Genomic DNA, 24,970 nt, shown 5'->3' on the forward strand with positions numbered 1-24,970 from the left:
CGCCAACCAAGGTCTAAGCACCGGCACTGGAAGCAACGATCAGTTGCTTCACCGACGCCGTGACGCGCGGACGACCTGCCTCGCCGATTGGAACACAACTGAAAACAGAAATGATGTATAAGAGTTGGTTGGGTAAGTTTATTGCGAAACCCACAGAGGATTAACTTCTTTTGATGCAATTTACGGCTTTGTTCTTGGCGCCTTGTTCCTGGCGCTACAAATCCAGTGTTTGTATATTTCACGGGAAAATCATCTGTGGAATCTTATTATTATTTATTAGGGAGAGATTAAACTAATTTAATTATATGAATTTGCGTAGACCATTTACATATCTCCGTTTGCACCTATGAGGGAACTTTTAAGGTAACCGCTTATCACGCTTCGTCCACGTTGGGTCAAATTTTGTGTACTCGCAGTTAATGAGATAAGGTGACAGTTGATAATTTGACAGGTGGCTGATAATCCAGAGCTGGTCCCAAGCGCACTGAGAATTCAAGTGGCCTAGGCTGCCGACGGGGGGGCAGTTCTTATCGGTTGGAATGGGGACAACGCCTCAGTATTAATGGAAGACTTCATTTTTCTTCCTATTGCGTATTTGAAGTTGAGTACGGAGAATTGGATAATTCACGGTCAATGACCTTACCTATTTTTTCAATTCAGACCTGAACTCAACAACACGTGGGCAAGTGCAACAAAAGTTTCTGTTTAAAATTTATACGCTCAGCAATCACATGTTTACTAGGAAATTGCGTTGCAGTTCCATTATTAAGAATATCAACATTACTGCCTCGCCAGTTGTAAAAATATAAACAGCTGTGGTCAACATAATAGCACTGACATATTCACTCGCGTTCCTTATGAAACTATTCTTAAGCAACCAATTTCAAAATTTTTTAAACTTGCGGAGGATATAGTGATTTCAGTCAGAAGTTTGCAACGCAGTGAAGGAGACATACCCGACCCCATAAATTATATTTATTCTTGGTCATGATCGTCTGTCCGTTTCTACGCAAACTAGTCTCTCAGGTTTAAAGCAATCGGGAAACCTTCTAGTTATAATTTCTGTTGCAGGTAGTATATAATATATACTATACTATAGCTCCCATAGGCATTTTTACAAAAAAAAACATTTCTTTTAATTATAACTTCGGTGTTTTTTGCAGGGTTCGAAAATAACTGTTATTTTTGTTTTTTCAAACAAAAAAATCACTAACAAGGGAAAATCCTGAAAAAAATCCAACTACACCACTGACGTTATTAAACATTGTATTTTACATAACCGCAATGATTTTTATTTTTCAGAGTTTTATTTAAAACTCATGAAATAATCGTTATATTGTGAGTTTTATATACAACTTGACAAATAAAACTTATTTTTTGAGTTTTACTTTTCGCTTGAAAAATAACAGTTATTCTTTGAGTTTTATATAAAAATCAAATAATAAAACTTATTCTCTGAGTTTTATTATTTAAATCAAACATAAAACTCAAAATCATATTGTGGCGGTTCCGTGGTTCGTAGAAATGTGATTAAAAATTTAAAATACTAAATGCGCGGTTGGCTATTTCTAAATTTTGAATTACATTTCTATGAACTACGGAACCGCCACAATATGATATTGAGTTTTATTTTTGATCGAAATAATAAAACTCAGAGAATAAGTTTTATTATTTGATTTTTATATAAAACTCAAAGAATAACTGTTATTTTTCAAGCGGAAAATAAAACTCGGAGAATAAGTTTTATTTGTCAAGTTTAATATAAAACTGAGAGAATAACAATTATTTCATGAGTTTTAAATAAAAATCGTGACATAACTATTATAAAGGGATTTTAAAAATAAAACTTATAACAGTTACGAATGGTTTTTTGACATATTATCTGTTCCTCTTTTTTTTAATGTTTCATGAATTTGAGATTACATTTTTAAAAAATCTGACGACTATATCATACATTTGCAATAGGAACGCCATAGGGAGTGTGCGAAGGCGACTACTATACACGAATAAATCAAAATCTACTGTGATGGTACGATCGCCACGAGTAATGCACTAATCGAAAGGTAACGCAAAAAGAAGAGCGGTGAACTCTCGTGGCCCGTGGGGATAAATTCTAAAGTTTATTAGTATAGTTTTTTTCTTACTCAAAATCTTAAAAATTGTTAGTCCACCAAATTTGCAAATGACATTTTCCGAAAGGAAATAGATTAACCTTTCAGAATACATATGGCGAATTGTGATCGAACCGAAATTAATGTAGATATATCCGCTGAAAGTACAAAAAGTCGTATTATTTTGGTTGTTTAAAAAATATAAATGAAAATATATACATAAACACATGTACATAGATATATATTTTGTCCCAAAGAAGTTAAGCCACAAGTGCAAATTGTAGGAGATATGGCGAATTCAGTGAAATAGCCCAAATTCATCATATGTTCAGACGGAGGTGGCTATATCGACTTGGCTAGTGATCCTGATCAAGAATACGCGCTTCTTCTACCTGTTGAATTACTTTTTGACGAATGTAGGAAACCCATTTACTCTACGAGTAAGTAGGCCTGTTTTTTGCCCTCTAAAAACCTACCCCTCCCCCTTAAAAATCATTATGGTAGCATTGGCGACATATGCTCAATTTGGGTTATTTCACTAAATTTTGTTTTCAAGTATGGAGGATCAAACGTAATGTTAAGACATAGTTTTTTTTGCAAAATTGCTTTGAATTATCCAAGGATAACGTTCCCCTACGATTTGTCAGTTTTTTTTGGGCCCATAAAATCGACCCACCCAATTTTGCATATGTATATCAACAAATTAATCCTTATTCTATACAAATTGGAAAGTTGAAGGTCCTTATATATATGTTTATATAAATATTCTATTTGATGACCGGCTAATCAGAGCACGATATATAAAACATATCGCGAAACAAATAAAGGCTTGGTGGAAAAATAATAGCATGGATCAAAACGGAGACCCGAGGAATTTTATAAAATAAAGGGGTAACGGCGAGTTACCGCCTTCGTTCCTTCCTTTCGTTGGCGCGTGGTTTGTTTGTTTTCCTTTCTATTATCTCTTTAACTTCTAGAAGTCATTTGGATGACATATATTCGCAATAATTTTGTTTTGTAAAATGTTTTCTACAGTTTTGATGAGACTTCTTCGCGATAGATGTATATTTGGTTTTTGTGAAATTTGTTCTATCTTGTTTATATCTTCCAGTAGAGGTAGGATGACGATAGAAAATATATATAGGGTAAGGTAAAGTGACAAACGATTCGTTTTTTGAGTGTCACTTTTCTAAAAATTAATATTTTTTAAAAGTTTAAGAGCAGAAAGTTGTTGACATCTATTGAGCGTGTCCCTGTAATAGATCGATGGTAAAATGCAGGCACATCTACAGTGCCGAACCTAAGTGTTGGCACACTTAGTATCTTGAACTTTAAGTGCTCTTTTCTACCTTTATAAATACAATTATTCTACAAATATGTAGGAAAGAGCATGTTTACTTAGTTGCAAAAAACTTTTACTTGGCACTTGACATGGCCTTTTGGAAGGCTACTGGGCATGCTTTTTAAACTTATCGTAGTTCTGGTCTTCTTATACCCAGTAGGAATTAAGGCAAAGGATGCACATGAAAGCATTCGAGCTTGAATATTGACTATTTCTTTAAACTGCAAGGGTATATAGCCTTCGGCTGGCCGAAGTTGGCTTCCTTTTGTGTTAAGATTGTTTTCAAGTTACGAGTTTGATTATTAAAACCGTCTTCTCGTTGATATTTCAACGAATGCTAGAAAACTAAAAAGAAAAGCAAGGATAAAAATCGGTTGTAAGATCTTAGCGATTATAAGAACAGACGGACATATATCGACTCGGCTGGTAAATCTCATTAGAATAAATATAATTAATGAGGTCGAAAACGATTAAGTACTTTTCTACATATACAAATAAATAAAAAAAACAAGGAAGAACGCTATAGTCGAGTACCTCGACTATCAGATACCCGTTACTCAGCTAAAGGGACCAAAGGGAAATGGAGATATGCAAGCAGCAAAGCGAGATTGAAATGCGCCACCTAACGGCGGTAGACAGATTTAAGCGTTAAGGGCGTTAGAGTGGGCGTGGCAAATTTTTTTTGGATCAGTTAAAATTTTTTATATAGCTTGAAAATTGTGGGCGCCACAGGCTTGGGCGGTTTGTGGTCGTTAGAGTGGGCGTGGCACATTCGCGTAACAAACTTGCGCTGCGTAGACGGCTACGGAATCTAATCGGGTATAATAACGAATATTTATCTTTTTTGTATTAGTTAACTAACCATCATGTACCTTAAATTTTCCAGCTCAGACTAGTCGGGCTCTCACAAAGTCGACGGTGCGCAAGGTGCATTCAAAGGTAGGGCCCGCCGTGATAAACGAATTGTTAAGTGAGATGCCCGATTGCAATCATCGGCCGGTGGCCTACGAAGGCTCCAGTTACGAACAGATCCTCAAGACGCGGCGCAATCACCTGACGCCCAACCTCCAGGCGCACTTCAAAAAGCCTCTCGTCATCCACACCGGCCACATGCAGTGGCTCTATGATCACGAGGGTCGACGCTACCTGGACATGTTTGGCGGAATCGTCACTGTCTCCGTGGGACATTGTCACCCGTAAGGGCATTTTATAAGCTTGCAGAGAGCATTACAATATATCTATGTCCGTCTGTCCGTTTCTATGCTAACTATTCCCAACAATTGTTTAACGGACTATCATTCACAAATTAAAAGCAAACAAAGTGTGCCATCTCGGAAAGAGCCGATTTGCTGCATCTCCATGTCCATCACACTACCATTAGCTGTAACTGGTATCTAACAGTCCAGGCCGTAGACTATAGCCTTCTACTGTGTTTTTTTTTTAAGATTCCAGATATGAAAGGTATAACAAAATAGAACGCTATAGTCGATTGCCGCGACTATCAGATACCCGTTACTCAGCTAACCAACTTAAAAACAAGGAAAACGCTATAGTCGAGTACCTCGACTATCAGATACCCGTTACTCAGCTAAAGGGACCAAAGGGAAATGGAGATATGCAAGCAGCAAAGCGAGATTGAAATGCACCACCTACCCGTGATCTCAAAATATGGTTATTTGGGCGGTAGACCGAATTAAGCGTTATGGGCGTTGGAGTGGGCGTGGCAAACTTTTTTGGGTCAATCGATAGGTATTGACGAGACTAATACATTACAGTTAAAATTTGTCTTCTAGCATGGGCGCCACATGCTTGGGCGGTTTGTGGGCGAGGCATATTCGCGTAACAAGGCTACGAAATCTAAATCTGAAATCCCAATTCTCTATCTGTGGTAGTTTCCGTTTTATCCGCGTTCATACTTACGATTTTTTGAAGTTTGTGGGCGTTAAAGTGGGCGTGGCAAACTTTTTTTTTGGGTTGATTGCGATAGGTATTGATAAGAACAATACATTTCAGTTAACATTTTTATTCTAGCCTCTGTAGAAGCCATAGTTTTGAACGGCTTGTAGGCGTTAGAGTGGGCATAGTATCTAACATATTTTCTGTCCTGCTCAAAAAATCGAAAAATATATAGTATTTTCTATACCGCTCAAAAAAATCGCACGTGCCTTTTGGCCTATTGGCCTATCATACTGCATATTTCATAACTTTCGGTGAAGTATAGCTTTAAAGACAGCTTTCCAAGTTGAATACGCATGATAACATCATTTGCATTTACCAATAGGAAGGTGAACCAGGCACTAAGCGAGCAGACCGCCAAGCTGTGGCACACGACGAACATCTACATGCACCCCAAAATCCATGAATATGCCGAGCGTATGGTGGCCAAGTTCCCAGGGAACCTAAAAAGCGTTTGCTTTGTGAATTCCGGCTCTGAGGCCAACGACCTAGCCATGCTGATGGCGCGCATGCACACGGGAAACCAGGACATCCTCTCCTTGCGCAACTGCTACCACGGAATGTCGCCTTACACCATGGGTCTGACCGCTCACTCCACCTGGCGCTTCCCGCTGCCGGGGGTGAACAACGGACTGGTGCACGTGATGAATCCCGATCCCTACCAGGGCATTTGGGGCGGCTCGAACTGCAGGGACTCGCCTGTGCAGACGACGCGCGAATGCCAGTGTCGGGAGGGTTGTCAAGCTGGTGACGCCTACTACAAGGAGCTGGAGGAGACCTTCAAGTACTCCCTGCCGCGCGGCAAGGTGGCAGCCATGTTCGCAGAGTCCATTCAGGGGGTCGGTGGCACGGTGCAGTTCCCCAAAGGCTATCTAAAGCGGGCGGCCGCCCTGGTAAGGGCTAACGGAGGACTCTTTGTGGCCGACGAGGTGCAGACGGGCTTCGGGCGCACCGGAGAGCACTTCTGGGGCTTCGAAGGCCACGACTACGTGCCCGACATAGTCACTATGGCCAAGGGCATTGGCAACGGTTTTCCGCTGGCCGCCGTAGTCACTACGCCGGAGATCGCTGCCTCCTTGGGCCAAGCCCTGCACTTCAACACCTACGGGGGCAATCCCATGGCCAGTGCCGTGGGCATTGCCGTCTTGGACGTGATCGAGGAGGAGCAGCTGCAGCGCAACTCGCTGGAGGTGGGCACCTATCTTCTCAAAGGTCTGGCCGAACTGCAGCAGTGCTTCGAAATTGTTGGCGATGTGCGGGGCAAAGGTCTAATGATAGGGGTGGAACTGGTGGGCAATCGCGAAAAGCGTACTCCTCTAGCCACGCCGCACGTCCTTGAGATCTGGGAGAAGTGCAAGGACCTAGGCGTGCTGTTTGGACGCGGTGGTCTCCATGGAAACGTAAGTAGGAGCTTGTGCTTGGGCTAGGTGCATCCTCATCTGGGCTCTTCCGTCCTCGTTTTGCACGTCTAACTAACAAGAAATTGCTCTACGTTGAAGATTCCCCATGCGAGGTGAACTCTTTGGGGGTTCTTCTTTGGGTGCATTATCACTCCTGTCTCTATCTGTACATCCTTTCGTGCATTTTCACAGGTTCTGCGAATCAAGCCTCCCATGTGCATCACTCGGGCTGACGCTAAGTTCGCGTTGGACGTGCTGGCCCGGGCTATCACGGAGTCCCAATCCGAGCATAATTAACAAAGATTCAAGTGAAGACGACGAGTACATACATTCATACCCAGAAGAGCGGTTGCAGGGTGGTCTCAGTTGCATTTATTAATCTATTTAACTAATTGGACCCTCTGGGCAATTTTAAGTCCCTGAGCTTTCAGTTGTTTAATATTTTAAAAATTTATGTTAATAGGTACATTAAATTTTTTAAGAAACCTTTTAGTGTATAGTATCTTAATCAGGTACATTCGATTTTCAAAGTGTGCCAAGGGAGACACAAAGACACAGGAAGTCCTCAACGAAAGCCTTATTTTTGATTCTTCGCAAGACAACTTGAAGTCTTGTTCCGTAAGTTTTTTCATACGGTAAGAAGTTATCAAACAAACACACCTTTTAACGAGTTAAAAAACTAGTAACGGTCGCACCATCAACATACATTTTTAAAATCAACTTCTGTGACGAAAATTTATTAGACTTTGCCAAGCTGCGTAGGCAAGAAGCTTAACCAATTTGCTGAAGCAGTCCGAAGAATTAAAAAAATAAATTCCATGGTCAAAAGTCGTCCCCATAGAATTACCTATTAAAAAACAAAGAAAGAACGCTATAGTCGATGCTATCGACTATCAGATACCCGTTTTTCAGATAAGTTGAGTGCGAGGGAAATGGAGATATACACACATTCTTTGCTTACAACTTTTTAATGTATGGTTACTGTACGAGTAAAGGGTTAAAAAATTCTATATCGCAAATGAGAAAATATTCGTCTGATGAAAAAACATTTAAACTCGTTATTCTGAAATATTAAGGTACACCCTATAGTAAATGGAAATGTGATCAAAAACAACGAAACTAAAATTAGTTCTAGTCTTTTTTATCATTCCTATGGCAGCTATAGCACATAGTTGTCCTATCGGATTAAATGTAAAACAGAATTCTTGCTGTTAGAACTTTGGTGAGATACAATTAATTTTCCAAATAAATATAATCGGCTTAAGATTAAATCTAACTGTGAACTTAGTTCGCCCAGAATCCACTTCAAAAACATATACACTTTTTAGGGCTAGAAATGAAAATGTACCCATTTTCAATTCTAGGACTGCTTTATAAGTAAGTATCCTTTATTCATACAAACAGGCACTCCTGTGGTTATAATACAAATCCAAAAAATAAATTTTAAAGTTGGGTAAAGTTTTTTCTTATGAAAGGAATATTTATTTTGAAACTCGTAGAATGTAGGCGTAGGTACACAGGTGTTCTTCCCGTTTTATTTGTATTCTGCTTTTACTGTCAATAAATTATATATGTAGCACTACTATTTCGCATGTAAGATACCCTCCAAAATGTAGTTTGCTTGCAAAGGCCTAGTATTCAACCTAACAAAAAGTCGTCCAAAAACCAAAAAGTTCATATAAAAAAAACGTTCCAACATTTTTCTGACGTTTTTTTTCATATACAATTTTTGGTTTTGGACGACTTTTTGTTAGGTTGAATATTAGGCCAAAATAGTCAAGTAAAAAATACTCGTCGTTTTAAAAAGTCCTATATTCCTTCCTTCTTCAGGTGCTGAGTTTGAGACCTCCCTTGTGCCTATGCACCGAGGATGTGGAATTCACCCTGGAGACATTAGAGGCAGCCTTCAAGTTCCATATGAGCAAAAGCCCTCGGAGCTGGAGAAACAGCCAAAGAACTTAAAAGGCTAATTGAACTATAGAGCTCATTTATTCGCTTTACTTACAAACTAGTAATTGAACAACGTTTTAGAGCAGCATTATGACCAAAAGTCGACTCCTAAGATTAGCATTTTCTGAGCGAGGCTTTGACTTAATTGTAAATATCCTTATTTTTAAGAAATAAATTGTGATGTAGAGCGTTTTCTTATGGGATGCGTGGGATACGAATCCATTAACGAATATATGGTTAACTAGCGTAATGTTTGGTATTCATGGCATTGCTTTGAGCATAAATAAATAATATAACTCAAAAATCACCTTCGCTTAAACTAGTTAATGCAAAAATGCAGTCTTGTCCAGTATTCCAGGAGGTTCTCTTCGGGTGGGTCTCCTGTGGGAATTCTGCTCCCCACGTGGCTTCTGCTAAACTTGGATGTCAGAGTGTTTGCCCTCGTTATTATAATCAGCAATGAGCAGCGTCTCTGACAGCTCTTTCCTCGCCTTCTGCAGAACCCAGAACATCAGAGCCACGCCACAAATTACCTTTAAAGAATCAAAATGCATTAGGAATCTAAGCTTCAAATTACTTGGTAAGTTAACTTAAAAGCTTCAATTGACTTATGGTTATAGTCAAAATCTGAATAAAAATAATGTTTAAAACAAGAGATTACGTAATAGTCGAGTGCCTCAACTACCAAACACCCGTTACTCAACTAACCAACTTTAAAATAAATACACTACTTAAACTTAATATACTTTACATACTACGTTTGTATCTAGTGGCTGTGTCGTCATTGACGATGTTTTTGCTAGATAAATGCGTAAAATCATTGGGTAAGATTTTGTCAACTGCGCATATGAAACAAGAGAGAACGTTATAGTCGATACCATCGACTATCACATATCCGTTACTCAGCTAAGGGGGGTGTGCGGTAGACGGAGATATGCAAGCAGCAAAGCGGCTGTAACCAAGATTGCACATTTAGCTTGCTCATAACCTTTTAATGAATGGTCCGACTTACAATTTTTTTGGATATACATATATTGATAATCAAAACAAAATCCCATTTACTTTTTTACAAAATCTGTAAAAAATGTAGTCGCTAGACAGGTTTTAGCGATATAGGCGTTTGTGGGCGTTACAGTGGGCGTGGCATCCTCCTGAAATAAACATGCGGAAGAAGCTCAAGAATCTACATACCAAATCTCAACTTTCTAACTTTTATAGTTTCCGAGACTTTAGCGTTTATACCGACGGACAGACAGACGGACAGACAGAAGGACATAGCCAGATCGACTCGGCTAGTGATCACGATCAGGGCTAGTGATCATGATCAAGAACGTATACACTTTATAGGGTCGGAAGCGCTTCCTTCTACCTGTTACATACTTTCCGACAAATCTAGTATACCCTTTTAGTCTTTTCTTTAAACTCGCTTATCTTAGATCGTCAATTTTCTGTAATTTAAAAAAAAAAAATTTTGTAGTAATTTAACAACACTATGAATTCTTTAAGTTAAAAATTCTTTAAAAAACTTTGGCAAAATTTAGAATAGTTTAGATCAGGAAGGTCTTTGACGAACATCGTACTTTCGGGGCCGTCCATAAACCAAACAAACAAATTTTAAGCACTTTTTGACCCCCCTCGTGGACAATCGTGGATTTTTAACTAATTTGTACAGTTTGTGTTTTATTTTAAAATCAATAGATCAGCATAAGTCGGCATAAGTATTTTGACAAAACAAAAGTTAAATATACTCATAATTTGAACTAACTTTTTGTTAACTTTGGCATCAATGGAAAAGTAATTTTTTTGAATGATACAATACATTTCTAAACAAACAAGGAAGAACGCTATAGTCGAGTACCTCGACTATCAGATACCCGTTACTCAGCTAAAGGGACCAAAGGAAAATGGAGATATGCAAGCAGCAAATGCGCCACCTACCGACGGTAGACAGATTTAAGCGTTGTGGGCGTTAGAGTGGGAGTTTTTTTTAGATCAATCGATAGGTATTGACGAGACCAATACATTTCAGTTACAATTTTTTATCTAGCACGAAAATTGTGGGCGCCACAGGCTTGGGCGTGGCATATTCGCGTAACAAACTTGCTCTGCGCTCAAGCCTACGGAATCTAAATCTGAAATCCCGTTTCTCTATCTTTGATATTTTCCGAGATATCCGCGTTCATATTTACGATTTTTTGAAGTTTGTAGGCGGTTTGTGGGCGTTAAAGTGGGCGTGGCAAACTTTTTTTGGGTCAATCGGTAGGTATTGATGAGAACAATACATTTCAGTTAAAATTTTTATTCTAGTATCAAAACTGTAGGAGCCAAAGTTTTTGGAGTTTTGTGGGCGTTAGAGTGGGCGTGGCACTCTTTTGAAATAAACTTGAGCTGCGCAGGAATCTCAGGAATCTGCATGCTTAATTCCAGTGTTGTAGCTCTTATAGTTTCCCAGATCTCAGCGTTCATACGGACAGACGGACAGAAGGACATGGCTAGATCAACTCGGCTAGTGATCCTGATCAAGAATATATATACTTTATGGGGTCGGAAACGCTTCCTTCTGCCTGTTACATACTTTTCGACGAATCTAGTATACCCTTTTGCTCTACGAGTAACGGGTATAAAAATCATAAAAAATATTAGCAAAAGGTTTTTTGAAAAATTCTTTTTGCAGTTACTATTATTTTTGCTGGAAGAAATTTTTGCATCAAAAAATTTAAGTTTTCAAGTCGAGGAAAAAGTTTAAAAAGTAGATGTTTACACAAATTCGTCCTTTTCAATAAGTACTGAATGGGTTAAGAAATGTATTGTATCATTCAAACGGCATTTAAATTTCTTTTCCATTGATGCCAAAGTTAACAAGAAGTAAGTTCAAATAATGAGTATATTTAACTTTTGTTTTGCCAAAATACTTATGCCGACCAGTGTATATGACAAGTAAACATATTTACTTGTGCGCTTTATTCAGCGCACGAGCTCGACAAATATTACAATTTATTTTTTAAGGCGGCTGAAACTTAAAGCTGAAATTTTATTTTGTAAAGTTGTGGAACCAATGAAGACTATGAAATTTTTCTGTTAAATCTTCTGAGCACATAAATTAATACATTTTAAATATTGTTTTTAAATACTTATATTATAATAAATGTTTTAGTTAAATCCATTTAAACGAACTTTTCCGATAATTGAATAATATTATACAAAAGTTGTTTTTATACCCGTTACTCGTAGAGCAAAAGGGTATACTAGATTCGTCGAAAAGTATGTAACAGGCAGAAGGAACCGTTTCCGACCCCATAAAGTATAGATATTCTTGATCAGGATCACTAGCCGAGTCGATCTAGCCATGTCCGTCTGTCCGTCTGTCCGTATGAACGCTGAGACTGTGACTCCTACAGATTTGATGCTAGAATAAAAATTTTAACTGAAATGTATTGTTCTCATCAATACCTATCGATTGACCCAAAAAAAGGTTTGCCACGTCCATTTTAACACCCACAAACCGCCCACAAACTTCAAAAAATCGTAAGTATGAACGTGGATATCTCGGAAAATATTAAAGATAGAGAAACGGGATTTCAGATTTAGATTCCGTAGCTTTGTACGCAGCGCAATTTTGTCACGCGAATATGCCACGCCCACTATAACGCCCACAAGCCGCCCAAAACTGTGGCGCTCACAATTTTTATGCTAGATGAAAAAGGTTAACTGAAATGCATTGGTCTCGTCAATACCTATACCTATACCTATCGATTGATCCAAAAAAATTGCCAAGCCCACTCTAACGTCCATAACGCTTAAATCTGTCTTCCGCCGGTAAGTGGCGAATTTAAATCTCGCTTTGCTGCTTGCATATCTCCATTTCCCTTTGGTCCCTTAAGCTGAGTAACGGGTATCTGATAGTCGAGGTACTCGACTATAGCGTTCTCCCTTGTTTTTTTTTTAATTATCTTAAGTCAGTCACATTAGGTAATATTAAGCCAAATAACATTTGGTACTAATATTTAGGAGTCATCACGACCCGGAGCGAACTCACCTCAAATACGAAGCTAATGTAGCCTGTCAGCTTGGTATCATTATCATTAAGCACTTCGTGCATGGATCTTAGCGTTGAGCCCAAGTAAACATTGATAGTTTGGGCTGGCAGCAGCCCAATCATTGTGGCCACATGGTAGTCTCTCGTATTGATGGAACTGATCTGCGTAAATAATAATCTGATATAAAACTGGATCTGAAACAGCGTGTCAGGCCCTACTTAAACTAAGTTATGGGCAAAAAGGGGTGTAAGTGACATATCATTTAGAGTAAACCGGTCTCCATTTCAAGTAAAAATGTTGTTTGCTTAAACGAGGTTTGCTCCCCTCGATTTAAAAATTATTCAATAATAAACGCTACCTCACCCATGTAATTACATTCACTTAGGTTCCACTTGGTTCAAATTTAGTACCACATCCCGTATAAGTTTTAACAATTGCAATCTGGTCAGATCGGCCTTTGGGCCACTTACTCCGAATATCACATTCTGAACTCCGAAGGGAATGGGGGTAAGTCGCGTAAAAAGCACCACCCGAAATGCCTTTGGTCCAGATATCACGCGAAGAATAGCTCGTCCCGTATCATTTTTGATCAACCTGCAAATAGAATTGATCGAACAATACTCATCATAAAGGTAAAATATATGTTTTTATTCACTAACTTAACTTTACACTAGCGTTTATCTAAGCCACAATCAGGAAATGGTTATGGGGGCTATAAGCGAGTTCCACCGTTCGGCAGTTAGCCCCATAAAGAATGGTGGGCGGGGATTTCATGTTATCATATAATAAAAGTTAATACATTATGTTGGCCTTTTCGACGCTTTCTAAATATTATGTAAGAAAATATACTTTTCTTTGAGGAAATTTGATTTGCAGCAATAATTGAAAAATTAGATACGCTTTGACGGTAATTAGCGGAAATGTAAAAACCTGCTGTTATCAGCTTTTGCCTATGCAATTACTTCTCACAGGCGCGCCACATATATTTATAAATGCCTGATAAGGAGCTGCAAACCAGCCGAGCAACTTCCTAAGAAGGTATTCAGCTGTGTGACGTGCCTTACAGAAACCAAACAAAGTAGTACGAAAAATCGGGCTTTAATATACATATACCTATAAAACTCCTGAATAAATGGCGGCGATTGTGGAAACACGAATTTAATTCCGCGGAATTACTGTCCATATCTTCAGCAATTTGCTGTGCTTTCCTCAGTCGCCGCCTGTGAGGTCATGCTGGTGGCGCCTAGCACCTGGTCCCTGTCAGCCCACGATCGTGGGGATCTGGCTCGGACGGCAGGTAAGCATACCTCGATCTCCTGGGGCTCGCTGGGACAGACTGCAGTGAGTACCTCGAGGGAATAGTCGTTTCGGATGTGCAGGGTGTCGCCGAGCTGGCAGAGAATGCCTCGGAACTCAGGGTAGGCCTGGCAGCAGTCATCGGGAATCGAGATGGACAGGCGCAGCGAAACGATGTTCCCGGGCGCGAAGGGGTAGTCAAGTAGTCTTCGACTGGTGTCTCTTTTACCAAGGCCCACGTGGGAGATGACGATTGGAGAGCAGTTGTACTTGCGGGCCACCTCGACAGTCTCAGCTGGACTCATGTCAACCTTGGGCAACACCCGGAGCTCCCTCAAGTGCCGGGCCAGAAGGATTAGGTAAGCGGCATGCAGCTCCAGGGGGGTGCGTACAGCACCTTCACTTCCAGCCGACTGTATTAACGAGCACAGATCGCGATGTATGTCCAAAAGAGCACCGTAAAGCATTTTCTGGGGCGGCGTAAACCGGCCGGAGATGGGCCAGCACCTGGCCAATCCGCCTTGGTAGCCTCCGTACTGGCAGCCAGCATCCATCTGCCACAGCCCATTGCCATCTAGTCCACATGATACTTTGCACGCGTCCGGTTGGGCGTGACTCAAACGGCACTTGTAGTCAAAGGATGTGGCCAACTCCTGAGGACTGCTCTGGTGCTGGGCGATCACCTCCGCCATGGAGCCGGCGGCAATAGCGTTGGCCCGACGCAGTGCACACAGCTCCCTGGACGTTTTTACGGTGCGTGTGTACTGCAGGATGTACCGGGGGTTACACAGAGGCGTTTTCGCCTCGTCGGCCGCCTCTTGCACTATCCGGCTGACTGGACTCGAGGTCTGGAAGGAGTGCCATAGCTCAGGAGACTGATCCCTTAGCAGCCAGAGCAAACTTTTCTTTAACATGGCTAGGGGCAGAACGTCTTCCACGTGATGCATATGGCTATAAATCGAGGACAGCTGCGAGTCCACCTCTTCGGGAAGGAAGAGCAACGCACCAGCCTTCCGCTTTCGGTTGCGATGGAGTACCAAGGCCGCTCCTGGCCTCAAGCAATCGCAGAGATAGAGAAACTCTGATCTTTGCCGAAAGGGGCATCTCAAGATTGAGTCGGCACCGGCCACCACGAGGACATGCGCAAATACCCGGTTCTTTCTCTGTGGTTCCTTGAACGCGTCCTTCGCGTGCATATAGGCATTGAGATCATCCAATGCCATTATTCGATGAAGATCGATCTCCTCGGGTACCAGGACTGCTGCGGGCCTCGGATCGCTGTGCAGGTACTCGGCCACAGTGGCAAACTGGCCCCCTGGGGCATCGCGGGAGAACTTATCGATAAGGTCGGGCACTGAGAGCGGCCGAATTTTCTTGGCGAACTCGGATGAAATGACTGTTGGCAGCACCAGATGGACATCACTTCGATCCGACGTGGCCACTACAGAGCATCCACGACGCACGTCACGCCAGGCAGAATACTTCAAATTTTTAAGGGATCGCAGCATTTGAGAAGCTAAGAAAGCACACAGGGCAGAGGCAGACAAAAAACTGTTTTAACTTAATGGAAGACCCTGAGACAGTTGGACAAAAGGGTGCCCTGATTTCCATCACTACAGTGAACCGAAGATTCAACAGGTCGCTTAAATGGTAAGTCGGGTTGTGAAACTTGTCAATATAACCAAGAACGAAAGTTCGTATTGCGTTGCTCCACATAAAATTGGAAAAAAGAGGAGAACAAAAGCCATCTTCGGCAAGCGGAATTTTTAAAACCCTTGCAGACCTTACCGAAATTGGATGCCCAATGAAGCGAGGAGAATGCCGTGTCAATAGCTCTTACAATACATGAAATATATTTACAAATAACTTAACTTTGCAATTTTTTCTGAATATTCCTAGGGGAACCATGGGATATAGACGTCCGATCGGCACGCGCTTTTACCCTGATGAAGGTATGCATAAAAAAGGATTTGAAAGGATTCATGTAAATAGGTTTTGCACTGCTCCAAATATCTTTAATTTTTGCAAGTAATATCCGACCGTTCCGGGAGCTATAAAATAAGACGTGAGATCGGGGCGTAACATATTTTAGGACGACTGTGAAAGTTTCAGATCGCTAGGTTTTAAACTGAGCTCGCAAACGGTATAGAAACAGACGGACATGGCTATATCGAATCCCCCAGTGATCCTGATAAAGTATATACATATCTAATAGGATCGAAAACGTCTCCATCACTGCATTACAAACTTCTGACCCTCTGCAAGGGTATACAAAAGAATTTACAACATTTCCCATTACTAACAATGAAAAACTAGACTATCAGTTACCCGTTACTCAGCTAAGGGCAGTTGGAGATATGCAAGCCACAAAGCGAGATGGCAAGCGATTACAATATTGGGTTATAGCTTTTATATGAAAAATCCGATTTGAACAATTTTTAAATGGGTACTATTGATAAACCAAACAAAATTTTTACACATTTACAAACTTTTTAAGAATGCAGGCAACTTAACTTTTTCTAGTTCAACCGATAGGTAGTGACGAAACCGACATATTTCTGTTAAACTTTTTATTCTAGCATCAAAACTGTGGGCGCCACCGTTTTGGGCGGTTTGTGGGCGTAAAGTGAGCGTGGCACTTTACTGAAATAAACTTGCGCTGAGCAAGAAGCTCTGGAATCTGCACGCCTAGTCCAAACATTGTGGGTCTTATAGTTTCTGAGATCTCAGCTCTTGATTTTGCTTTCATCACCATATTCTTAAGGAGTTTTAAAAATTCTTAGAATGAGATCACTTTTATAAACAAGTAATACATTTTTATGTTTTTTATGTACAGATAAAAAAAAAAATTTTATGTGGGATAAGAATTACTTTTGCTGCGCCGCCCTGGATCCAGCATCTGAACGCTCTAGTTTCCGAGATATCGACGTTTATTTGGACAGATGGAGATGACCCTAGATCGGCTTGTAATCCTGATAAAGAACAGATTTTCTTTATAAGGTCAGAGACTCTTCTTACATTCTGCATACTTTTCGCTTTGTTCTAACGGGAATGACATTAAGTAAAAAGTTCACTTAAATATTTTTAAGTAGTGAGATTGAATTTATATGAACAGGTCTGACTCATATTTGTCGAGTCATAGAGTCGAACACCAAAGCAAATTGAAAAAGAGTTTTAAGGAATTCATTTTTTTGATTCACGTTTCATGTTTTATCGAAATTGGTCTGTAAACCAGAAAGAAATAATTTCCATGTTGAGATATAAAAAGATGAATCATTTATGAAAACACATTTTTTACTCTTAATTCAAAAGAACCTTACTTTTGCAGTTTGAAACCAAAGCCAACAAACTTCAATAACACAGGTCGACAAAAGCAGGACCAAAGGTAAACGCTACAAAGTCGGAAAGAATTTGACATATATTCCAATTTCCTTTTTCGAAACTACAAAAGCTACAAAGTTGAAATTAAGCATGCAGATTCTCGCGATTACTGCCACGCCCACCCTAACGCCCAAAACTTTGCCACGCCCACTCTAATGCCCACAAAAAATACCTATCAACCCCAGTACAAATTCTTCAAATTCATTAAGAAGTTATTACCAAACATTGTAATCGCCGCATGTGGCGCCCTAAAATCGGAGAAGCTAATTTGCTGCTGGCTTATCTCCAGATCCCTAGCACTCTCTTTAGATTAGTAAGGGAATATGCCAGTCGAGGCAATCGAATACATCGTTCTTCCCTGTTCAGTCGTCTGGTAGATATTCTGCTTCAGAAGTGGAAAATTCCTAATTTACATTTTTTACAAGTGTACATGCATGGCTCTAAAAAACATATACCTAATTTGCTGAATTCGTTTTTGTGTGCCTAGTATTTAGCATCTCTAGGCAAACAAATGCATAACTTTTGCCTCATTTACGTTGGTTCGGGTTCCTATATTGGATCTCGCCATATTTACAGCTATTAATACTTATGCAACTAATGATGTTGAAATATCGCCCAATAAATGGAAGTTTGTGCAAGCATTGACTGTTTTCAGGAGCGCCAAGTTCTTGTAAAATAAGATTATTGACGAATCGGATGTGTGACGTAAAGATATGTTTATCCGTGGCCAATGAATTGGATTCATTCATAGAACTAAGGCTACAATCCAAAAACGTACACATACAATAATTCCCTATTCACGAATCTTTCGAGAAAAAATCGAGTAATAGGGAGTATGTTAAGGTCTGTTTAAAATATATGTTTCGGCATATCGTAACGTTCAGAAACCCGGCCGCTTTGGTCAATTTAAAAAGCGCAGGGATCGTTCCCTAAGCTTGATGTTACAAGTTCCACTAAAAATCCAGCTTTAGCTAAGATGCGTAGCCCAGTGTTTTCCCCAGCAACTCACTCACCTTTGCACGGGAATGCGGTGCCGGCAGCTGCGAATGGTGGCATGCGCCACGGCGATGCCGAGGTTGGCGCCCAGGATCACGGTGAGCCAGCCGCGCAGGCAGCCAAACAGGTAGCCGGCGGTGATGAGCAGGACGAAGTAGCCCACCACCACGGGGAAGCTGACCAGGGCGAAGAGCGCCATGTACACGGCGAAGGTTATCCAGGCGTTCTGCATCTCAATCCAGAAGAGCAGCTGGCGGGCGTAGTCCCGCGTCGCCCAGCCGATGAAGACGAGTGCGCCCAGGATGCAGGCGGGCAGCAGGCATCCCAGGTACCAGTTGCGGGTGAGGTAGCCGTGGGCCCGCCCCCACCAAGAGCTGCGCTTGCGGCTGCGGAGGACGGAGGAGGAGGAGGAGGGCCGGGGCCCTCTTCGACTGGGAGCGCTGCTGGCCAGGAAGGGGTCACACTCGCTGTCCTCCGAGGACTCCAGGGCGAGCAGGGCGGCCGGGGAGGGATCGGAGGTGTTTGCTGCACTGCCCTCCAGTGGGTCCCCCTCCTTGCCTTGGATCAGCTGAGCGCAGGCGGGGGTCGAGGGGGCGGGTACTGGCTTCTGCATGATGCTGTTGTTGTTGCTCGCATATCCATACGAGTTGTTGTTGCTGCTTGTGCGGCCGCTGCTGATCTCGAGTTCCAGCGACGACATGACCAGGACTAACGGTCAGCTCTGGAGGCACCTTTCTCCGTTTTCTCTTGCACTTTCCGCTGCGAAATTTCACTTTCGTGCACCAGCAACCGCATCCGCGCCGAAACAGATGTCGAACTTTCGGAATTTACGGGCGCATGTGTGTGCTGGGTGTCACATATGGCAAGGCAACCGAGTCCCAGAAACCGTTGTTATGGTCTTGATTCAATTGAAATTACGCTTTTATTGTTTATATACATTTATATACACCACCCGCTCAGCAAACGACGCACGTCTGCCAGCCGACGTTCCGATTGGAATTGGACAATTGGAACTCCGAGTTCCCGCAACGCAGCGGGAGAGAGAGCGCAGGGGAGAGCCAGCAGCGGTGATGCAGGTTCAGCTATTTTTCAGTCAGGGCTGGCCATTGTTAAGATTTGTAGCCGCCCCTGGCTATTTTTATTCGATTTGGCTATGGCGAGACTGTGCAATAGAACGCAAAAATTTGGGACAAATTAATTAAATTATTTCACTTTTATTAGTGCAGATTTCAGTTAAGGTATTGGATTTATTCTTACTAATTGTGTAAGTAGGTCCCTGTACCCCAAAAATAGGGATAAAATTACCCTCGATGGTCCGACGTGGGTCGAGTAAATTGAAAAAATGTTAATAACATTCATACAACTTATTGCTTTTGCTTGCTTTTTTTTACCCTGGTTTGTATAAAATTCATATTTTATATATATTTTTTACGACCACTTATTAAGTAGATTTTAAATAAATCGACAAAATGATTTAAACTCCAGCAGCACTACATTGCAAGAGATTGGTCACACTAACCCTTCAGCTGATTGGTATTGAGTAACTACGAATAAATAAATAAAATAAGAACATGTTGTGCAGGCGTTCATCGTTAGCCCTGACCTCCAGATGCCTTCGTCTTTCGTCGACGCAGCAGCACAAAACTGGACAGCCGGGAAATGACCAGGACACCAACCTCTTGCCCGCCTACTCGGAAAATGAGCGTCGAAAGATCCTGCTGACTATAAACAAAACTGGCACGGATGAGATGATCAGGTGGGTGGACACTACACATGGGACTCCATGGGACTCAGCTCATTTTTCTGTCCAGCTACGACATTACCAAGGCGAGGGCCACCAAGCTGCACAACTGGAAGATCCGCCACGGTCCGCTGCAGGAGCTCAGTGACATCCTGTACGTGGAAGGGTTCGGCCTGAAGGCGGCCACCAAGTTCTTTAAGAGCGTGCTCGCGCCTGTGGACAATGGGAGCAATGGACCGGAAAAGAAGTCAAAGGCAGCGCGAGTGGCACCGTTCATAACACCATCCATGGATGAGGCGCAGCGCCAACGAATCGCTTCCGCCGTGGGCGTGCGCATCGGGGTGACCAGTGTAAGCTGGGCGCGCTTAGAGATCGCCAGCAGCGATGCCCCCTGCCTTCTCACCCATTGGCACCACCATGAGCTCAACGATAAGAAGCTGCACCTGTCAGAGCTTTGCCGCCGCTGCCTTTATGTCTCCCACCAGATACCGCAGGCCGATTGCTACGTACTAGAGAGTCCGCAGATGGCACAGGTCAGCAGCAATCCGGGAAGCATCGATCAACAGAACGTAAACATCCAGAAGGCCCAAGTGGCCGCCATCATGAGCTACTCGCTGATGGCCCGGTCGGATGCCGATGAAAATAAGGCCAACAACCTCTACTACATGCGCCGGTTCCTCTCAGCTCGTCTCTTCAATCACCTGGTAGGCACGGAGCGCGTGTCTTCTGAAGACACAATATTGGCCATGATGCGGACTCATTATAACGTGGAACATCAGCTCCCCGGAACAGAGTCTCCGCTGAGTCTGCGCCGACAAGTGCACTTTCCAGCTGACCTCCGCCTCATTTTCGCGCAGCAGGAGCGCTACCAGCGCGAGCTTCTGGGCCAGGCCTTTTTACTTAGCTTGGCCTTTACTCGCCTCGTTCTCTTGCAGGACGCGATGAGCATCGCTCGGGTGACCCGAAACGCAAAAATCTCCGCTTCGAGCGAGACAGCTTGCGAAGCTAGTGCATTGCAATAACTATTAGGGATTGTCATTGAGTTCCACCATTGTACTCGTTTTATAAAATCCCAAAACAGAGTAAAAGACTCAGCTGAGTACCACGTCCTTAAATCTAAAACCCGCCTGGCGACCACATTGTCCTTCGCTGGTTGGTGCTAGCGTCGGGTCCAGGAATTTAATATTGAACTTTGTAAAGGGTATCTAATAGTCCAGGCACTTATCTTAAGCGTGACATGTTTCATGGTACAATTCCGTTGTCGTCCGATTTCTATAAAATGTAATTCTAAATTAGTAAATAATTTGTTTTTAGATGCTATAACGGAGAGTAATGTTAAAAACATGTAAAATTTTATTTTTCAGTATGAAGAACATTGTTGACGTGTCAAATTTAAAAGTGTTAAAATGTACAAAATAATTGTTAGCACACACAGCTGTTTTGAACATAACGTCGTGCTAAAAGCACAATTGGTTTGTGTGTAAACGATTATATTTTAAATTTAAACATTATTGCATTTGACAACAATTTTTTAAGGTCATTTCTTTACAATAAACATGTTAAAAACCAGTTTCTTATAGTGTGTTTCTTACGAACCCTGGTAAAAAACAATATCTCCAAAAGCTTCGAAGATATAACTTGTATCTTTAGTTTTTAGATCATTCCTATGGAAGCTATAGGATATGCAATAGATAAAAAACTTTTGGGAATGTTTCACCTCGATACACACCGACGAAACGACTTACTGACATGCCTTGATCAACTCATCTTCTGATCAAGAATATATTTCCTTTATAGTGACTGAAATCAACAAAAAAAAATAGTTCTACTTATTATATTATTACTATATGTCCTAAGCATTTGATAGTTATTTTTTAATTTGCTGAAATTATTTATTTGTATAGGTTGTGGAGGGTATAACAAATCGAATGTTTATTGTTTTTCTTCGTACTTTGTTGGTTACATAATCAGAAAAAATATAATATAGAGTGCTGCTTGCCTATCAAGAACTTATACAACCTATCACGCAAGCATCTATTTTGTATACATAAGAAACATTGTTTTAGTTTTAATTTAGTTATTCATTAATCCAAAAGCAAATTATTTTAAATATAAAGAATTTCTAAAAACATGAAAGCCTACGCCCAGTTTTATAAAACTTTAACTGGCGAACTTGGTCGATTAAAGTTATTTAAGATTGTTAATTAATTGTTTTTGGAAACATGTAAGGAGCAAATTTATTCCCACAGGGACATTTAATAATTAGAAATTCGAGTAATTTTTAACTTTGAATAATATAAAATAAATAATGGAAATCTAATTTTCATTCTCTCTTTGAGGCTGTCCATTAGGGCAGTTCGATTTGTATGGTGCCGAAAAAAGTGACAAATCGTAAGGGGGAACGTAATCTTTAAAGGATTGTAAGCAATATTGCCGAACAAACTTATGGTCTAAAATGGCGTTTGACCCAAACCTTTCGTTTGTTCGACAAAATTGCTTACAATCCTTTAGAGATACCATTCCCCCTACGAATTTTAGGCTTCCAAATCGACTGTCCATATTTGACATGAATACATTTGCGCCCAGAACTGCTGTCAAAATATGGGTTTTCATACCCGTTTCCGAATTAATTCGAAATTCCATCAAAATGAATACATTTTCTTTTACATTAATTTGGATATATTTTATTAACTTTAGTTTTTATTTGTAACAAATTTTGTTTTAGATATAGAAATTACCTATTTTTTGTTCTTCTTGACAGCGCCGGTTATGCTGAAATCGCTGTCGGTAAACTTCTTTAAAGGGCGCGAGTTTGTCGGTAAATCCCAAGCCCCCGCGTTCCTTTCGAGTTGGGTAGGAGCATTGTTTGCGGGAGGGCGCCGTCCACTGGGATTTCGCCGGCCGAGGCTGGGAAAAGCTTCTGCTTCATTTAAATCCGCGGTAAAAGCGGTGTGGTCAGTAGGCACATAGGAGCTTGATGCGATGGATGCTCGGCTGCTAGAGACCGAGAAATTGGTCGAGTCTTGAGATTGGTTCTCTTTCTTGACCCGCGAACCTGGGAGTGAGTAAAAAGAGTCGAAAGAGGACTCCTGGGCGAGCGAGGAGGCGTCCGACTCTATGATGCGGTGGTTGGGATTTGTGTTGGGGGGTATATGCTTTCCAGGATGCACGGTGATGGCCAGGTCTCCGCACATAAAATCGCTGAAGGTATAGGCCCATCTAGTCACCATACTCTGGGTACAGTACTTGCTGCGGTCGTTCTCCTCGTGGTACTGCAAACAGTGGGCTTAGTATAACATTAGTGTTTTACGACGCATTATTACCTGACAAGCGATCTCAGGTGTAAATTCGAAGAATTCCCTATTGAAAAATGAGTCAGTCACATATTGAGTAACATTCCCGTGATGCAAATCGGCGACATCCATGACCTCCTTCTTCAGTATGAACATCAAGTACAAAATATCGAACACCTCAATCTTCTGGCGTCCGATTTCAGTACCATCCTCGTCCTCACAAGCCAAGTAGCGGAAACACGACTTTACCATGGAAATATCATCGACGGGTGTGAAAACGATTAGCGGCTTGTCTCCCTGACACTTTTTAAGATAGTCAACGATATTCCGGTGCAGCTTAGCCATGTTGCGTTCGCCCAAGGCATTGGGCGGCAGCGGAAGACCATGTGTCGTTGCCGAGTGGTGTTGAGCATGGCTGCTCTGCCCGAAGATGATCTGACCGGGATCGATCATGGTGCTGTAGATGGACCGGATTCCCTCCTTTAGCGAGTACTCGCAGGCAGCGAACTCGGCAGGTACATAGACGTCAGAGGTGAGGGCCTTGGTGAAGAAGTTAAAGGCTGCGAAAACGAACTTGGCGTTCTCCAGATCTGTACCAAAACAGTTTAGTCTGTTGGAATTGTCAGTCTCTTGAGGAGGTGTGCCTTACCATGGGCCTTCTTGGCTTCCCTGACGATGCGCTCGGTCGTGCGTTTCATGTGCATAACACCCTCGGCGGTCTCTTGTTGGGCCTGGTCCACCTGGGCGATTCCCTGGCCGTGGCAGTTGAGGCGTTCCCTCTTGGCGCGCTCCATCACGTCGGCGTTCTTGGCGCCCGAGTTGTAAGGGCCCCGCTGCTGGGGAGTCATTTTCTAGAAGGACGAGGGTTGGTTGAACCTTGACCAGGCTGGAAATCGTGCGGCAGCAAAACCTACCTCCCAAATCCCTCCGCAATGCGCAACAGCCTGCGGGATGGTCATTCGGCGGCCCTCGGCGTTGCGGTTCCGCCACTCGGTTACGAACATCATAAACCCACTATGCTTCTTAGGAGCCATCTTAGCTGGGCGTGGCAAGTTGCAGGGATGTGCGGACACCGTCGAGCACGTGTGCGTGCGAGCGAGACAGCGGCAGGCGGACAACCAATGAATGGCAATGCAGATATGGATTCCTCGCAGTGCTGCGCGTGCTTACTCTGGCTCTGTGGCACACAGCGGGGCTTCTTTTCAAATGATAAATGTCCGGAATGTGATCGGTGGGTAAATAACACACAGTCTAAACAAATCAGGAGTTCATGGGCAGTTGTATTGTGTTGTGAGGCCTTCAATTTTGCTGACTGTGCGGCTGCTGTAAAATGATTCCTGCGCGAAAGAGAAACGGTAAAGTGGGTACAGTACAATGACCTCCACCGTTACGCAACACTAGAGGGGTACCTAAAAAAATCGATTCCGTAAAAATAAGAAACGTAAATGCTATAAAAAACAGAACTTG

The 24,970-nt window shown here is 42.0% G+C and overlaps 5 protein-coding genes across 7 annotated transcripts; 2 read left to right on the forward strand and 3 right to left on the reverse strand.

The window, feature by feature from the left end:
• Positions 1–25: 25 nt before the first annotated feature.
• On the forward strand, positions 26–8,989 carry LOC119555678 (alanine--glyoxylate aminotransferase 2, mitochondrial). Of its 2 annotated transcripts, none has more exons than XM_037867299.1 (4): positions 26–132; positions 4,340–4,649; positions 5,735–6,809; positions 8,640–8,989. In XM_037867299.1, the coding sequence occupies exons 1-4, from the start codon at positions 111–113 to the stop codon at positions 8,769–8,771; spliced, it is 1,539 nt and encodes a 512-aa protein (XP_037723227.1). In that variant the 5' UTR covers positions 26–110; the 3' UTR covers positions 8,772–8,989. The 2 variants fall into 2 exon arrangements, with proteins under 2 accessions (XP_037723227.1, XP_037723228.1); XM_037867300.1 differs by lacking the exon at positions 8,640–8,989 and adding an exon at positions 7,002–7,294 and having other exon boundaries at positions 27–132.
• On the reverse strand, positions 8,768–19,489 carry LOC119555679 (transmembrane protein 64). 2 transcript variants are annotated; one of them, XM_037867301.1, is made up of 4 exons: positions 18,487–19,485; positions 13,267–13,390; positions 12,796–12,957; positions 8,768–9,292 (listed from the first exon to the last, which is right to left on the reverse strand). In XM_037867301.1, the coding sequence occupies exons 1-4, from the start codon at positions 19,167–19,169 to the stop codon at positions 9,173–9,175; spliced, it is 1,089 nt and encodes a 362-aa protein (XP_037723229.1). In that variant the 5' UTR covers positions 19,170–19,485; the 3' UTR covers positions 8,768–9,172. The 2 variants fall into 2 exon arrangements, with proteins under 2 accessions (XP_037723229.1, XP_037723230.1); XM_037867302.1 differs by lacking the exon at positions 8,768–9,292 and adding an exon at positions 9,312–9,910 and having other exon boundaries at positions 18,487–19,489.
• LOC119555677 (xaa-Pro aminopeptidase 3) lies at positions 13,876–15,662 on the reverse strand. The gene has a single exon (XM_037867298.1). The coding sequence runs from the start codon at positions 15,598–15,600 to the stop codon at positions 13,984–13,986; it is 1,617 nt and encodes a 538-aa protein (XP_037723226.1). The 5' UTR covers positions 15,601–15,662; the 3' UTR covers positions 13,876–13,983.
• A 499-nt stretch (positions 19,490–19,988) lies between the features above and the next one.
• LOC119554843 lies at positions 19,989–21,780 on the forward strand. Its single transcript, XM_037865919.1, has 2 exons — positions 19,989–20,225; positions 20,281–21,780. Exons 1-2 carry the CDS (start codon positions 20,041–20,043, stop codon positions 21,230–21,232), a joined length of 1,137 nt encoding a protein of 378 aa, XP_037721847.1. The 5' UTR covers positions 19,989–20,040; the 3' UTR covers positions 21,233–21,780.
• Positions 21,781–22,871: 1,091 nt separating this feature from the next.
• LOC119555075 (protein maelstrom) lies at positions 22,872–24,857 on the reverse strand. Its single transcript, XM_037866285.1, has 4 exons — positions 24,418–24,857; positions 24,153–24,354; positions 23,534–24,093; positions 22,872–23,482 (listed from the first exon to the last, which is right to left on the reverse strand). Exons 1-4 carry the CDS (start codon positions 24,535–24,537, stop codon positions 22,949–22,951), a joined length of 1,416 nt encoding a protein of 471 aa, XP_037722213.1. The 5' UTR covers positions 24,538–24,857; the 3' UTR covers positions 22,872–22,948.
• Positions 24,858–24,970: the final 113 nt, after the last annotated feature.

Source organism: Drosophila subpulchrella, chromosome 3L (assembly GCF_014743375.2).
Source record: "Drosophila subpulchrella strain 33 F10 #4 breed RU33 chromosome 3L, RU_Dsub_v1.1 Primary Assembly, whole genome shotgun sequence".
In the NCBI taxonomy this organism is placed as follows: domain Eukaryota; kingdom Metazoa; phylum Arthropoda; class Insecta; order Diptera; family Drosophilidae; genus Drosophila; species Drosophila subpulchrella.